The 14,089-nt window shown below is 43.6% G+C and overlaps 1 protein-coding gene across 2 annotated transcripts in view; it reads right to left on the bottom strand.

Moving 5' to 3' along the window:
- Nucleotides 1-3,597: 3,597 nt before the first annotated feature.
- The window catches only part of LOC143784158 (queuosine 5'-phosphate N-glycosylase/hydrolase-like), a 43,605-nt gene continuing 33,113 nt past the window's right edge, over nucleotides 3,598-14,089 (bottom strand). For both annotated transcript variants that reach the window (XM_077272036.1, XM_077272037.1), the window contains exons 4-5: nucleotides 13,638-13,833; nucleotides 3,598-4,002 (exon numbers count right to left, since the gene is read on the bottom strand). In XM_077272036.1, coding sequence (XP_077128151.1) covers nucleotides 3,770-4,002; nucleotides 13,638-13,833 — 429 coding nt within the window. In that variant the 3' untranslated portion in view covers nucleotides 3,598-3,769. The remainder of the gene's footprint in view (nucleotides 4,003-13,637; nucleotides 13,834-14,089) is intronic.

Here is a 14,089-nt window from a genome sequence, read left to right as displayed (position 1 = left end):
CAGACTATTTAGTACGAGGTTCAGATCCCAAGGAGGGGTTTGGACCTGGAGCCTGGGACGAATTCTAGCTGCGGAAACCATAAAACGTTTAACCCATCGGTGGCTTGCAAACTCCTGATCAAAGAAGGAACTTAGTGCCGACACCTGAACTTTTAAGGTGCTAGGTGAGAGACCTAGCTCCAGACCCTTTTGGAGAAATTCTAATATCTGAGCGATATTGGGATGGAATGGATCAGGTTTGTTTGGGGCACACCAAGAAGAAAATTTAACCTCTGATTTCCTGTCCCCTATTAGGGCAGGGAGACATCCTCCGATCCTGCTGTTGTGGAAGGTGACTAGAGAAATGCAACATGTTGCATTCGCCGGACACCACGAAACGACACATGAATACGCATCCACATGCGAATGCATGCAAACGCATATCCCTGCGTACACCATGTTAAAGATATGTACGCATGACATATGCGGATCGATGCAGATCATACGCTGTGCACAGATACAAAAATGTGAAACCAGCCGTATCAATCTATATCAGAAATTTGACAGAAATGTAAAAAAAATTGCAATTTTCAAACTTTGAATGATTATCCCTTTAATCCAGATAGTCATACCATAGAAAAACATTAATAAATAATAGTTCCCACATGTTGGCTTTACATCAGCACCATTTGTAAAATGTTCTCATATTTTGTTTGCATTTTAGGTGGCTTAAAAATGTAGCAGTAATTTTTCATTTTTTCAAGGAAATTTCTCAAAAATGTTTTTTTTTTTTTATTTTTTTAGAGATCTATCCAGGTTTGAAGTGACTTTGTTGGTTTACATATTGAAAACACCCCCCAAGTGATACCATTTTAAAACCAGCACCCCCTGACATTGAAAACTGCTGTCAGGTAGTTAATTAACCCTTCAGGTGATTTTCAAGAATTAATGTAAAATGACATGACACGAATTAAAAAGTTGATTTTTACCACCTAAATGTCGCTAACCTCAGGCCGCTATAGCCGGGAGACTCTAAGGCCGCTATTTGGCCGTGAATTGCCATGGCAAATATCAGGACCACACAATCATGATCTCAGGGTGCCAATATGGTTAAAGAGGAAGCCCCCCACACTGTTAACCATTTATATGATTTAGTCAGTATTGACAGCAGCATCTAAGGGGTTAGACAGATATGGACGGTGCCAACACTGATCATCGCTGATGCAGCAGCTATAGTGTACAGCCAACAGCTGCTAGATTGTCACCTGTATGGGGATGCTATTCTCTTATATCTCAGGACGGTAAAAAGATGTATTGGCGGTCATTAAGGGGTTAAATCAATGTCCTTTAGTCTATTTGTGAAATGGCCATGGGCTGCCCAATATTTTTATTGGAGGCATCTGGACGCATAGTTTACTAGATCCATTCACACATCCGTGAAAATCATGGATCTGAGAATGAGATCCGTGTGACTCTGAGCATATCCTATTCTGATCCAATGTTGTCTCTAGTGTACTCACTTGTTACATATAGCGTCATCCTTTAGTTTATAGTGTACTCTCTCATTATGTACAGTTGTGGCCAAAAGTATTGACACCCCTGCAATTCTGTCAGATAATACTCAGTTTCTTCCTGAAAATGATTGCAAACACAAATTCTTTGGTTTTATTATCTTCATTTAATTTGTCTTAAATGAAAAAACACAAAAAGAATTGTCCTAAAGCAAAATTGGATATAATTCCACACCAAACATAAAAAAGGAGGTGGACAAAAGTATTGGCACTGTTCGAATAATCATGTGATGCTTCTCTAATTTGTGTAATTAACAGCACCTGTAACTTACCTGGGGCACCTAACAGGTGTTGGCAATAACTAAATCACAATTGCAGCCAGTTAACATGGATTAAAGTTGACTCAACCTCTGTCCTGTGTCCTTGTTTGTACCACATTGAGCTTGGAGAAAAGAAAGAAGACCAAAGAACTGTCTGAGGACTTGAGAAACCAAATTGTGAGGAAGCATGAGCAATCTGAAGGCTACAAGTCCATCTCCAAAGACTGTTCCTGTGTCTACCGTGTGCAGTGTCATCAAGAAGTTTAAAGCCCATGGCACTGTGGCTAACCTCCCTAGATGTGGACGGAAAAGAAAAATTGACAAGAGATTTCAACGCAAGATTGTGCGGATGTTGGATATAGAACCTCGACTAACATCCAAACAAGTTCAAGCTGCCCTGCAGTCCGAGGGTACAACAGTGTCAACCCGTACTATCTGTCGGCGTCTGAATGAAAAGGGACTGTATGGTAGGAGACCCAGGAAGACCCCACTTCTTACACCGAGACATAAAAAAGCCAGGCTGGAGTTTGCAAAAACTTACCTGAAAAAGCCTAAAACGTTTTGGAGAATGTTCTCTGGTCAGATGAGACAAAAGTAGAGCTTTTTGGGCAAAGGCATCAACTTAGAGTTTACAGGAGAAAAAAAGAGGCATTCAAAGAAAAGAACACGGTCCCTACAGTCAAACATGGCAGAGGTTCCCTGATGTTTTGGGGTTGCTTTGCTGCCTCTGGCACTGGACTGCTTGACCGTGTGCATGGCATTATGAAGCCTGAAGACTACCAACAAATTTTGCAGCATAATGTAGGGCCCAGTGTGAGAAAGCTGGTTCTCCCTCAGAGGTCATGGGTCTTCCAGCAGGACAATGACCCAAAACACACTTCAAAAAGCACTAGAAAATGGTTTGAGAGAAAGCACTGGAGACTTCTATGGTGGCCAGCAATGAGTCCAGACCTAAATCCCATAGAACACCTGTGGAGAGATCTAAAAATGGCAGTTTGGAGAAGGCACCCTTCAAATATCAGGGACCTGGGGCAGTTTGCCAAAGAAGAATAGTCTAAAATTCCAGCAGACCATTGTAAGAAACTCATTGGTGGTTACCGGAAGCGGTTGGTCACAGTTATTTTGGCTAAAGGTTGTGCAACCAAGTATTAGGCTGAGGGTGCCAATACTTTTGTCTGGCCCATTTTTGGAGTTTTGTGTGAAATGATCAATGCTTTGCTTTTTACTTCATTCTCTTTTGTGTTTTTCCATTTAAGACAAATGAAATTAAAATAATAATACCAAAGAATTTGTGTTTGCAATCATTTTCAGGAAGAAACTGAGTATTATCTGACAGAATTGCAGGGGTGTCAATACTTTTGGCCACAACTGTATAGTCCCATCCTGTTGGAGATAGTGTACTTTCTTGCATACAGAACCATCCCTTAATACAGTTTCCTTTCCTATTATGTGTAGTAAGTAATAAAAATGCCTTAAAACATTCTCTCTCATTATTCTGGCATTTGGCAAATATTAATAATTATGGTAATCCTAATTTACGTGAAACGGGAAAGGTTTATTATGATTTCATGTCAGATATTGAGAAAAACATGCAGATGTGTCTTTTTATATAGTGTATGGAAGCTTCTGGTCTTAACTGTATATATCTTTTTCTCTTGTTATGTACAGCGCTATCTTGTATTCTGTAGCATCCTCTGTAGTTATGTACAGCGCCGTCCTCTGTTACACACGGTCTTCTATTAAGTATAGCGCTGTCTCATTATTGCATAGTATCATCTCTTCTTACATACAGTACTGCCCTTTATTACATAGAGTATTGTGTAGATTATAATATTGCATTTAATTTAACATATTCGCAAATAAAAACACCCTGAGAATCATCAAACATACTCTATTCAAAAGATGTTTTCTGAATCCCCAAGTTTCTTACAGCATGTCATAGCTTGCAGAAAAATGATGCTAGTAATAGATGCAGCGCACTCTGTGGAAGGGAACGACGTCTATAGCCTTTCTGTTGTCACGAGCAAAATCCCACAAAAAGTTATTAATAAGTATTGGATTGACTTCATTACTTCTTTTCCCTCCTTTCTTTTTGAACAGTTCTTGTACTTGCTCATTGATCAGCTCCACGGCCTGGATGGAGCAGCCCCTGATTTCCATCTCTTCTCGATCTCCATTCTTAAACAACCAACCTGCAAGAAGAAAGAGGAACTAGTCTCAAATCAAAAGTTTGATCAAAGTATAAAAGTTTTGCCTCTTCTCAATATTTGGACACATACATACAGTATCATCTTCTCTTGCTGGGAAATTATGAGAAGCAGGATTTAATATATCCATGTAGCACAACTGTAAAATTTTACTAGTTTTTATGAACACCAATCTATCCCGGCTCATCTACAGTACATAAAGAAAATCGCTTATGAACATTTAAAATAGTAATGATGTCTTTGCAGCACTAGGGCCGTGTGCTTATAATATACTAGATGGTAGCCCGATTCTAAGGCATCGGGTATTCTAGAATATGTATGTAGTTTATTTATGAAGATTTTAGAATAATACATTGAATACACAGGATTCGGCCAAGCGCAACCAATTCGCAAGGAGTGGTTCAAATTCCGCGCCAATTATAGCACAGTCACGTAGTATATAGCACAGCCCACGGAGTATATAGCACAGCCACGTAGTATATAACACAGCCCAAGGTGTATATAGCATAGCCCACGGAGTGTATAATACAGCCATGTAGTTTATAACAGCCCACCTAGCATATAACACAGCTCACGTAGTATATAACATCCCACGCACGCAGTATATAACACAGCCCACGTAGTATATAACAGCCCACGTAGTATATAACAGCCCATGTAGTGTATAACACAGCCACATTGTATATTGCACAGCCCACGTAGTATATTGCACAGCCCACGTAGTATATTGCACAGCCCACGTAGTATATAGCAATATAGGCATCATATCCCTGTTAAAAAAAAGAATTAAAATAAAAAATAGTTATATACTCACCTTCTGTCAGCCCGCGGATCCAGGCAAAGCGTTTACCGATGCTCCTCCGGTCCCAAGAGTGCATTGCGATCTCGCGAGATGATGACGCAGGTACACTTACATAAAGTCAGGGATTTTTTAGGATTCTAGACAGATGTATGAGTAGCTAATTATACCAGATAGGTGATAATGATCATTTTCATATGTAGGTCTAAACACAGTTGTTAACTGAAACATAAACAGCTGCATGATAGGCTTAAAACCAGGTGGGGAACTGCCAAACTGTCCTCAAAAGTTTACATTGTGGAGGGTGGTATCAAGTCACAGGTCACACAGCATGGCAAGACTGAGCACAGCAACAAGTCACAAGGTAGTTATAGTGCAATAGTAAGATCTATCCCAGGCACGGTTTCTCCTAGACTGTAGCTTCGAGATGTGCTGTTCAAGCTCTTTTGAAGAAGCACCAAGAATTTGGCAATTGACATATGGGTTGGCCAGCGAAACTTAGTGCAGCAGATGAGAGGTAAATCATACTTCCTATCCAAATTGGATGATGTCCAGTAATGCGATTAGCTCAGAACTGGCAGCAACCAGTGAGACCCAGCTAAACCCATCCAATGTATGGAGAAGTCTGTCCAGAAGTGGTTTTCATGGAAAACTTAATTGTGGCCAAAGACCTATACCTTCAACATGGAAACAAGGCCAAGGGAGCCAACTATGCAGGAAAACATTGAACTCTGGGGTGCAGAAAAATGGCAGCAGCTGCTGTGACATCAAATGATATCAAAATGTGAGTTATTTGGAGACGTCTGGCCATAAGTAACCTTCATGGAAGAATTGTGGACAAAAAGCCATACATTCGACTTGGAAACAAGGCCAAGCATCTCATCTCTGCACAAAACCTTTGGAAATGGGGTTCAGGAAAATGGCAGCAAGTACTCTGGACTGATTAGTTAAATGTGACTGTAACAGAAGGCAGTTTGTGTGCTGAAAAACTGGAGAGCAGGGTGGAGGATTCTTGTAAGTTTGGGACTGCATTTAATTTGGGGATTTGGTCAAAATTAGTAGTGTCCTCAATACAGGCAGATACTTATTAATCATGCAATATCATCAGGGAGGCATCTGATTGGTCCCAAATGTATTACACAGTAGGACAATGACACCAAACATGCAAAGTCATTAAGAACTATATTCAGCATAAAGAAGAACAAGAAGTCCTGGAAGTGATGCTATGGCCCCCGCACAGCCCTGATCTCATCATGGAGCCGGTCTGGGATTACATGAGGGAACAGAAGAATTTGCACACGCGACATCCACACATCTGTGGTTAGTTCTCCAAGATGTTTGGAACAACCTCCCTGCCATGTTCCTTCAAAAACTGCATACAAGTGTATCTAGAAGAATTGATGCTTTCATGTGGTTTTGAATATTGAATTGATTTAGATTTCTCTTTTGGTCATTCACATTATATTTTGTTAAGTGACAAAAAAAATGTAACACTTCTATTTTTGAAAGAAATCTTACTTTGTAGATTTTTTGAGTGGTTAAAACGTTTGCTCAGTAGAACATATCAGGGGGACGCTGACAGCTTGAACAGTACGGTATAAATAGCTGACTTGATTATGCTATTCTGTACTAGAGAAATAAAGAAATCTACTTCAGATGTCAAAGGTTATTAAACCTATCGCACTGTACATGCAGTCTGATCTGAGGACAGCATGGTATAGAGAAGAAGACCAGAATGATATAAAAGTTTGGTTGGAAAACATTCAGTGTAACTTGTATTTTAAAAGTTTAAATCTCTAGTGTTTGTATGTATATTGATGTCGATCTGTGCACTAATGGCCCGTTTAGAGCCGCTGAGCTCACCAATTGGTTCCTGCAGTGTATACTGTCGACATGTTATCAGCAGCACTGCAGCCGATATCAGACACCGGAAGAGGCGGCAGAGACTCAGCGGCAGGGACTCAGTGGCAGGGACTCAGTGGCAGGGACTCAGCGGCAGACTTGGGGATGGTAAGTAAAGCACAGTTTATTTTGCTGTTTTTATATACAACAAACTGCACCCGATGAAAGAGATTTTCTGAACCACTTTACATTTACAGGCCCAAAGACTATACTTCTATTTTATGAGATGCAGGGAGCGGGAGAGGGACGAAAGAGCTTACCATGCTGAAAATGTGTGGCTGGAAATTTGGCCTGGAGTTCCTCCTGAGGGTGCTGTGGAGAAACGGGGTCAGTGGGTACTCTCGTCCGCTGGCCCGGCTGTCTTTAGCAAGACTGCATGGACCATGGCTCATACCACTGAATGCCCGCTCTATCTCCCCGTGGGCAATACACTACACAGACAACACAGGGTTAAGGTAAAACAGTGTGGCAATACTTTATTGAACCATAACACACAATAGCAAACAGAACAATCCCACCATGGCTGGAATTGTTTGGTTACATGGGCGAATATAAAAGGTCACTGCGTCTCCACGTATTTCCAATATGACACGATGTCAGAGCTCCCAGGGTCTCTACTCCATCTGTGGATGAACGCACAGAGAAGAGGTAACGACAAGCATAGGGAGATGACCAAGAAGTGTCCAGAGAGTCCAGACAAGGTCCAAAGCCAGCTGACATGAGAGCCCCAACCTGGCTTATCTGACCATCTCCATGGAACCAGGCGACCAGCGGGTCCCATACCTGGCTTTCTCCAAACATATCCATGGTTCAGAGATGGTCACTGGATCAGATCTGTGTCCTTCCAACCGGAGCCGAAAACCCCTGGGTTGTTTCCTATAGAATCATAGATCAGTGTCCCTCGTGATGGTGCCATGATGAATTGGCTGCAGTCCTTTCTCCTGTCTGTAGTGTGGTTTGCAGAATGTCAGGCTGGTAGCTCTGTATTACTTCAGTCTCCAGGATGTGATCTCTGAGTCTTTTTATACCCAAGGCATGTAATCTATTTTTAGAATTACCCAGGGTCTTTCAGTCCAACATCAAGATAAGGTAAACAATGGTGATGGGATTAAGTAGCACTATTAGCATATAAGCACACATCAATAAACAAAGCTTCACACACTCAATGTACAGTCACTATTACAGACTTAAGGTACCGTTAAGGTACCTTCACACTAAGTGACTTTGCAGCGAGAACGACGACGATCCGTGACGTTGCAGCGTCCTGGATAGCGATCTCGTTGTGTTTGACATGCAGCAGCGATCTGGATCCCGCTGTGATATCGCTGGTCGGAGCTAGAAGTCCAGAACTTTATTTCGTCGCTGATCACCCGCTGTCATCGCTGGATCGGTGTGTGTGACACCGATCCAGCGGTGTGTTCGCATGTAACCAGGGTAAATATCGGGTTACTAAGCACAGGGCCGCGCTTAGGAACCCGATATTTACCCTGGTTACCATTGTAAAAGTTAAAAAAAACACTACATACTCACCTTCTGATGTCTGCCACGTCCCCCGCCGGCGGCTAACCTGCACTGAATGTGTCAGCGCTGGCCGGCCGTAAAGCAGAGCACAGCGGTGACGTCACCGCTGTGCTCTGCTTTACGGCCGGCCGGCGCTGACACATTTAGTGCAGGGAAGCCGCCGGCGGGGGACGTGACAGACATCAGAAGGTGAGTATGTAGTGTTTTTTTTTTTTACTTTTACAATGGTAACCAGGGTAAATATCGGGTTACTAAGCGCGGCCCTGCGCTTAGTAACCCGATGTTTACCCTGGTTACCCGGGTGCTGCAGGGGGACTTCGGCATCGTTGAAGACAGTTTCAATGATGCCGAAGTCGTTCCCCTGATCGTTGGTCGCTGGAGAGAGCTGTCTTTGTGACAGCTCCCCAGCGACCACACAACGACTTACCAACGATCGCATCGCTGGTCGTGATCCTTGGTAAGTCGTTTAGTGTAACGGTACCTTTACACTAAACGACTTACCAACGATCACGACCAGCGATACGACCTGGCCATGATCGTTGGTAAGTCGTTGTGTGGTCGCTGGGGAGCTGTCACACAGACAGCTCTCTCCAGCGACCAACGATCAGGGGAACAACTTCGGCATCGTTGAAACTGTCTTCAACGATGCCGAAGTCCCCCTGCAGCACCTGGGTAGCCAGGGTAAACATCGGGTTACTAAGTGCAGGGCCGCGCTTAGTAACCCGATATTTACCCTGGTTACCATTGTAAAAGTTAAAAAAAAAAACACTACATACTCACATTCTGATGTCTGTCACGTCCCCCGGCGTCCACAGGGTTAAAACTGCTTTCAGCAGGAGCGCTGGTAATGCACGCGCTGCTGCCGAGAGCTTCCCTGCACTGAATGTGTCAGCGCCGGCCGTAAAGCAGAGCACAGCGGTGACGTCACCGCTGTGCTCTGCTTTACGGCCGGCGCTGACACAGTCAACCCTGTGGACGCCGGGGGACGTGACAGACATCAGAATGTGAGTATGTAGTGTTTTTTTTTTTTTTTTAACTTTTACAATGGTAACCAGGGTAAATATCGGGTTACTAAGCGTGGCACTGCGCTTAGTAACCCAATATTTACCCTGGTTACAAGTGAACACATCGCTGGATCGGCGTCGCACAACCCGATCCAGCGATGACAGCAAGTGATCAGCGACCAAAGAAAGGTCCTGATCATTCCCATCGACCAGCGATCTCCCAGCAGGGGCCTGATCGTTGGTCGCTGTCACACATAACGAGATCGTTAGCGGGATCGCTGCTTATGTCACCAAAAGCGTGACGTTGCAACGATATCGTTAACGATATCGTTATGTGTGACTCAGCCTTTACACAGTATGTTAGATAGTATATCAGTTGGAAAGTCTGTCTTCTTGACCCACCAGACATAAACACTTAGGGTATGTGCACATGTTGCGGATTTCTTGCAGAAATTTCCTGAAGAAAACCGGAAATTTTCTGCAAGAAATCCGCATTTTTTTTTTTGCGTTTTTTTTCCGTTTTTTTCGCATTTTTTTAGCATTCTGCAAGCGTAATTAGCTTGCAGAATGCTAAAGTTTTCCAAGCGATCTGTAGCATCGCTTGGAAAACTGACTGACAAGTTGGTCACACTTGTCAAACATAGCGTTTGACAAGTGTGACCAACTTTTTACTATAGATGCAGCTTTTGCAGCATCTATAGTAAAAGATAGAATGTTTAAAAAAAATAAAAAAAATAAAAAAATGCTTATACTCACCCAGACATCTCCTCACCGGCGTCCGTTCCTCTTCCTATAGCTGGTCTGTGCGCACAGGACCTTCCGTGACGTCACGGTCACGTGAGCGGTCACATGACCGCTCACGACCAATCACAGGACAGTGACGTCATCGGCAGGTCTTTTCACCGCACACCAGCTACAGGAACCGAAGCGACAGCATGCAGTGGAGGCGGGAAGACATCGAGGGTGAGTATAGGACTATTTTTTATTTTAATTCTTATTTTTTGACCACTTATATGGTGCCCAGTGCGTGGAGGAGAGTCTCCTCTCCTCCACCCTGGGTACCAACCGCACATAATCTGCTTACTTCCCGCATCGTGGGCACAGCCCCGTGCGGGAGGTAAGCAGATCAATGGACCCCTAGGTGTGCGGAATCCCCGCAATTCCGCATTTTAATGAACATGTTGCTTTTTTTTCCGCGATGCGATTTTTTCGCGGAAAAAAAGGCTACATTTGCACAAAAAATGCGGAATACACTTAAAATAATAGGAGGCATATGTAAGCGTTTTTTTTCGCGTTTTTATCACGTTTTTATAGCGAAAAAAACGCGAAAAATACTTAACGTGTGCACATGGCCTTAAATTCACAAGCCAATATACAGATAAGAAGCCAGTTCTTTTGGTTTTTGCAAAAACATGGTTGTCTGGGAAATTAAGATACAATCTGGTTTCTTCACAGGTGCCATTTCCACTGGTGATCACAGGAAGGTAGACAAAAATGGGGAAAGATTCCAGCACAACCATCCAGGGATAAAATGGATTCTTTATTAGTGTTGAGCATTCCGATACTGCAAATATCGGGTATCGGACGATATTCGCTGTATCGGAATTCCGATACCGAGTTCCGATATTTTTGTGATATCGGAATCGGAAGTTCCAAGTGTATGGTTTCCAGGGTCTGGAGGAGAGGAGACTCTCCCTTCAGGCCCTGGGATCCATATTCATGTAAAAAATAAAGAATAAAAATAAGGATATACTCACCCCTCCGACGGACCCTGGACCTTAGCGGTGCATCCGGCAGCCTCCGTTCCTAAGAATGCAGTGAGTGTACAGGACCTGCGATGACGTCGCGGTCTTGTGATTGGTCGTGTGACCGCTCATGTGACCGCTCACGTGACCGCGACGTCATCGAAGGTCCTTCACTCACTGCATTCTTAGGAACGGAGGCTGCCGGTTGCACCGCTAAGGTCCAGGGCCCGTCCGAGGGTGAGTAAATCCATATTTTTTATTTTTATTCTTTATTTTTTACATGAATATGGATCCCAGGGCCTGAAGGAGAGTTTCCTCTCCTTCAGACCCTGGGAACCATCCAGGATACCTTCCGATATTTGTGTGCCATTGACTTGTATTGGTATCGGGTATCGGTATCGGCGATATCCGATATTTTTTGGATATCGGCCGATCCAATCCGATACCGATACTTTTGAATATCGGAAGGTATCGCTCAACACTATTCTTTATTCAAACATAGTTAAACCATTAAAAGGCGAGGCCTAGGACCTGACACATTTCAGGTGTATACACACCCTTAGTTATAGGCTAACCAAAGCCTATGACTAAGGGCATGTATATGTAAGGAGGATGACCGGGCTGTGGGTACCTGTATTGAGCTGAGTCCGGAACTGTCGAGGCTGCGTCCCATGTTGCCTAAGCTAAGGAACAGGGGACCGGACAGGCCCCATGACCCATGGAGAGGGCGTGTTAAAACAGGAAACAGAGCCGAAAGCGTGCAAAACAGGAATTAGTTTTCTGCCGTCAGAGAGAGTGCAGGAGGGTGAGCAGTGCGCTCCGCACCCCGAGCCTCAGCGCTGCGACGTACTGCAGCCGACATCTCCTGGACACTCGGGCAGGACGGTGAGAGTGGAGAGCGCCATGCAGTCGGCTAAACGCAAGACTGTGCTCGCACAGGGAAACATGGGACGGCTGCAGGACATTGAGTTGCGGTCCCCTCTGTCGGCCAGAGCGCAGCAGCCCACGCTTGACACAGGGAATTCTACATCTCTCTTTGCTTTAGCTGCACAGGCTTATGGACTAGGGGCTCAGCGGGTGAAACCAGTGACCACCCGCTGCCGCCAGAAGTTGGACTGTTATCTGTGAGACCCCATCTGAGGACATTCCACCGGCTGTTGCCGGTACTACAACCCCCAATGGATCACCTGCAGCTGAGGACCATAAGGACATGGTAAGTTTGAATACTGGACTGTTGTTACATTTCTCCTTTTCAATTTAACTGTTTCCTCCCTGCGAGGAGTTCCTCTATTGTTTCAAATTAAATTGTTAATCTGTTAACCCTTGCCCTGCCTCCATTGTGTCACTGCATCCTGCAACCTTCTTACATATACAACTGAAACGTGTCAGGCACGAGGACTCGCCTTTTCATGTCTTAACTACGTTTGAATAAAGAATCCATTTTATCCTTGGATGGTTGTGCCGGAATATTTTCCCATTTTTCGTCTAACTTCTATGTTATATTGAAGACAAAAGGATTGAAATAAGCAAATGCAAATACATACTGTATGTAACTATTCAACCAATGTAGGGAGGTGATCTTGTTGTACTTAATGATGAAAATCCGTACAAGGTCTCACTGCACCCAACCAAAATCACAAGGGGGAATGATGTCATGGAGATTTGTCAGTAGCTCATACTCTAGGTATTTTGACCTAATACTTCAATTAATCAAATATTGTACCCCTTTAACACTTTAAATGGAATCTGTCAGCAGGATTTCACCCTCCCTCCAAATTATTTATATTGAAATGTAGTTCTTGAAAAGACAAGTCCAGCAATGCCTTTATATGGACAGTCCATTCCTCCAAAATCAAAGTTTGAATCGATATGCAAATGAGATGCAACCATGAAGAAGGAAAAATGTGGATATTCTGCGCTGCTGCTGGATGGTTAGGCAAATCTAGGTACACACAGGATGGGTATATAGTTTTTTTTATTGTCGATGCGTTTTGAAGTGACCTACTTCTTCCTCAGGACAAGAAACCATATTTTTCCTTCTTCACGGTTGTATCTGGTCTTAAGATCTGTGAACCTGAACCTGCAGCACCTGGGATTAGATGCTCTTTTATTGTTGTGTGTTCATAATTTAACCAGGCTAGCATAGCCTTTAATTATTATTAAAATGTTAAGCGGATAAAGCCCTATTGCGCTTCTTTTGCTCCTAAGCAATTTATTGATATGCAAATGAGGCTGAAGTGCTTTGGGTGTGTGGGAGCTCTTCTCAATCCTCTGCCACGCTATTCCTTGCCCAACTCTGCTGCTTCCTCCTGTTTGACTGACAACTTCAAGCAAAGAATTTGTCAGTCAAGCAAGAGGTGGCACTGCAAAAGGCAAATGCCAGCTACATAACATAGCCACCATCTGCCCTGTCTGGAGTGGGTTCAGCTCCTGCTCCAAACACCCAACGCTCTCTGTGATGTAATATTACATCATAGAACATTAAGGGATTTAACTAAAACTTTATTAATATACTAGTTATCAGTTAATTTAGGAGATGATGACCAAGAATGGCTGCAAAGGTTACATTGGCAGGAGAGCACATGATAACATAAGCCATCCAACTCTAGTGATTGATAAACCAGTAATATTTCTTCTTGTGGTACTGACCTTCCTTTAGCTTTTTCACGAGCGCTTCTGAGTATTTTATGACTCCAAAGTGAAGCAAACTTTGAGGAACCCGATAGTCAGCAAACATGGTTATTTCATGGATGTCATAGAAGGAGCCCTCATGTTTTCCTTCCAGTACGGCCCAGGTGTCTCCCACTAGGATCTGGGCACGCTTGTAAAATGCCACCTTCTTACCCTGCAGATGATCAAAGAAATGCTTATGAAATGACATCAGAACCAGACGACATCTGGAGACACTTACATGTCCGCTTTGCTGGGTGATAACCTATATGGCTGCCTGTACAGGTCCTACAGGAGCTACTACCCACCAACCAGTGTGGTACTACGGAAGAGGAATGGCCTGAAAACACTGAGTAACATCCCCTGAGGGATAACTAGTTCTGCCCGGACTGGGCGTCACCCAGAGTTCTCCATAACAGATACGATACAAT

This window comes from Ranitomeya variabilis, chromosome 7 (assembly GCF_051348905.1).
Source record: "Ranitomeya variabilis isolate aRanVar5 chromosome 7, aRanVar5.hap1, whole genome shotgun sequence".
NCBI lineage: Eukaryota > Metazoa > Chordata > Amphibia > Anura > Dendrobatidae > Ranitomeya > Ranitomeya variabilis.
This window is presented reverse-complemented; position numbering and strand designations above follow the sequence as displayed.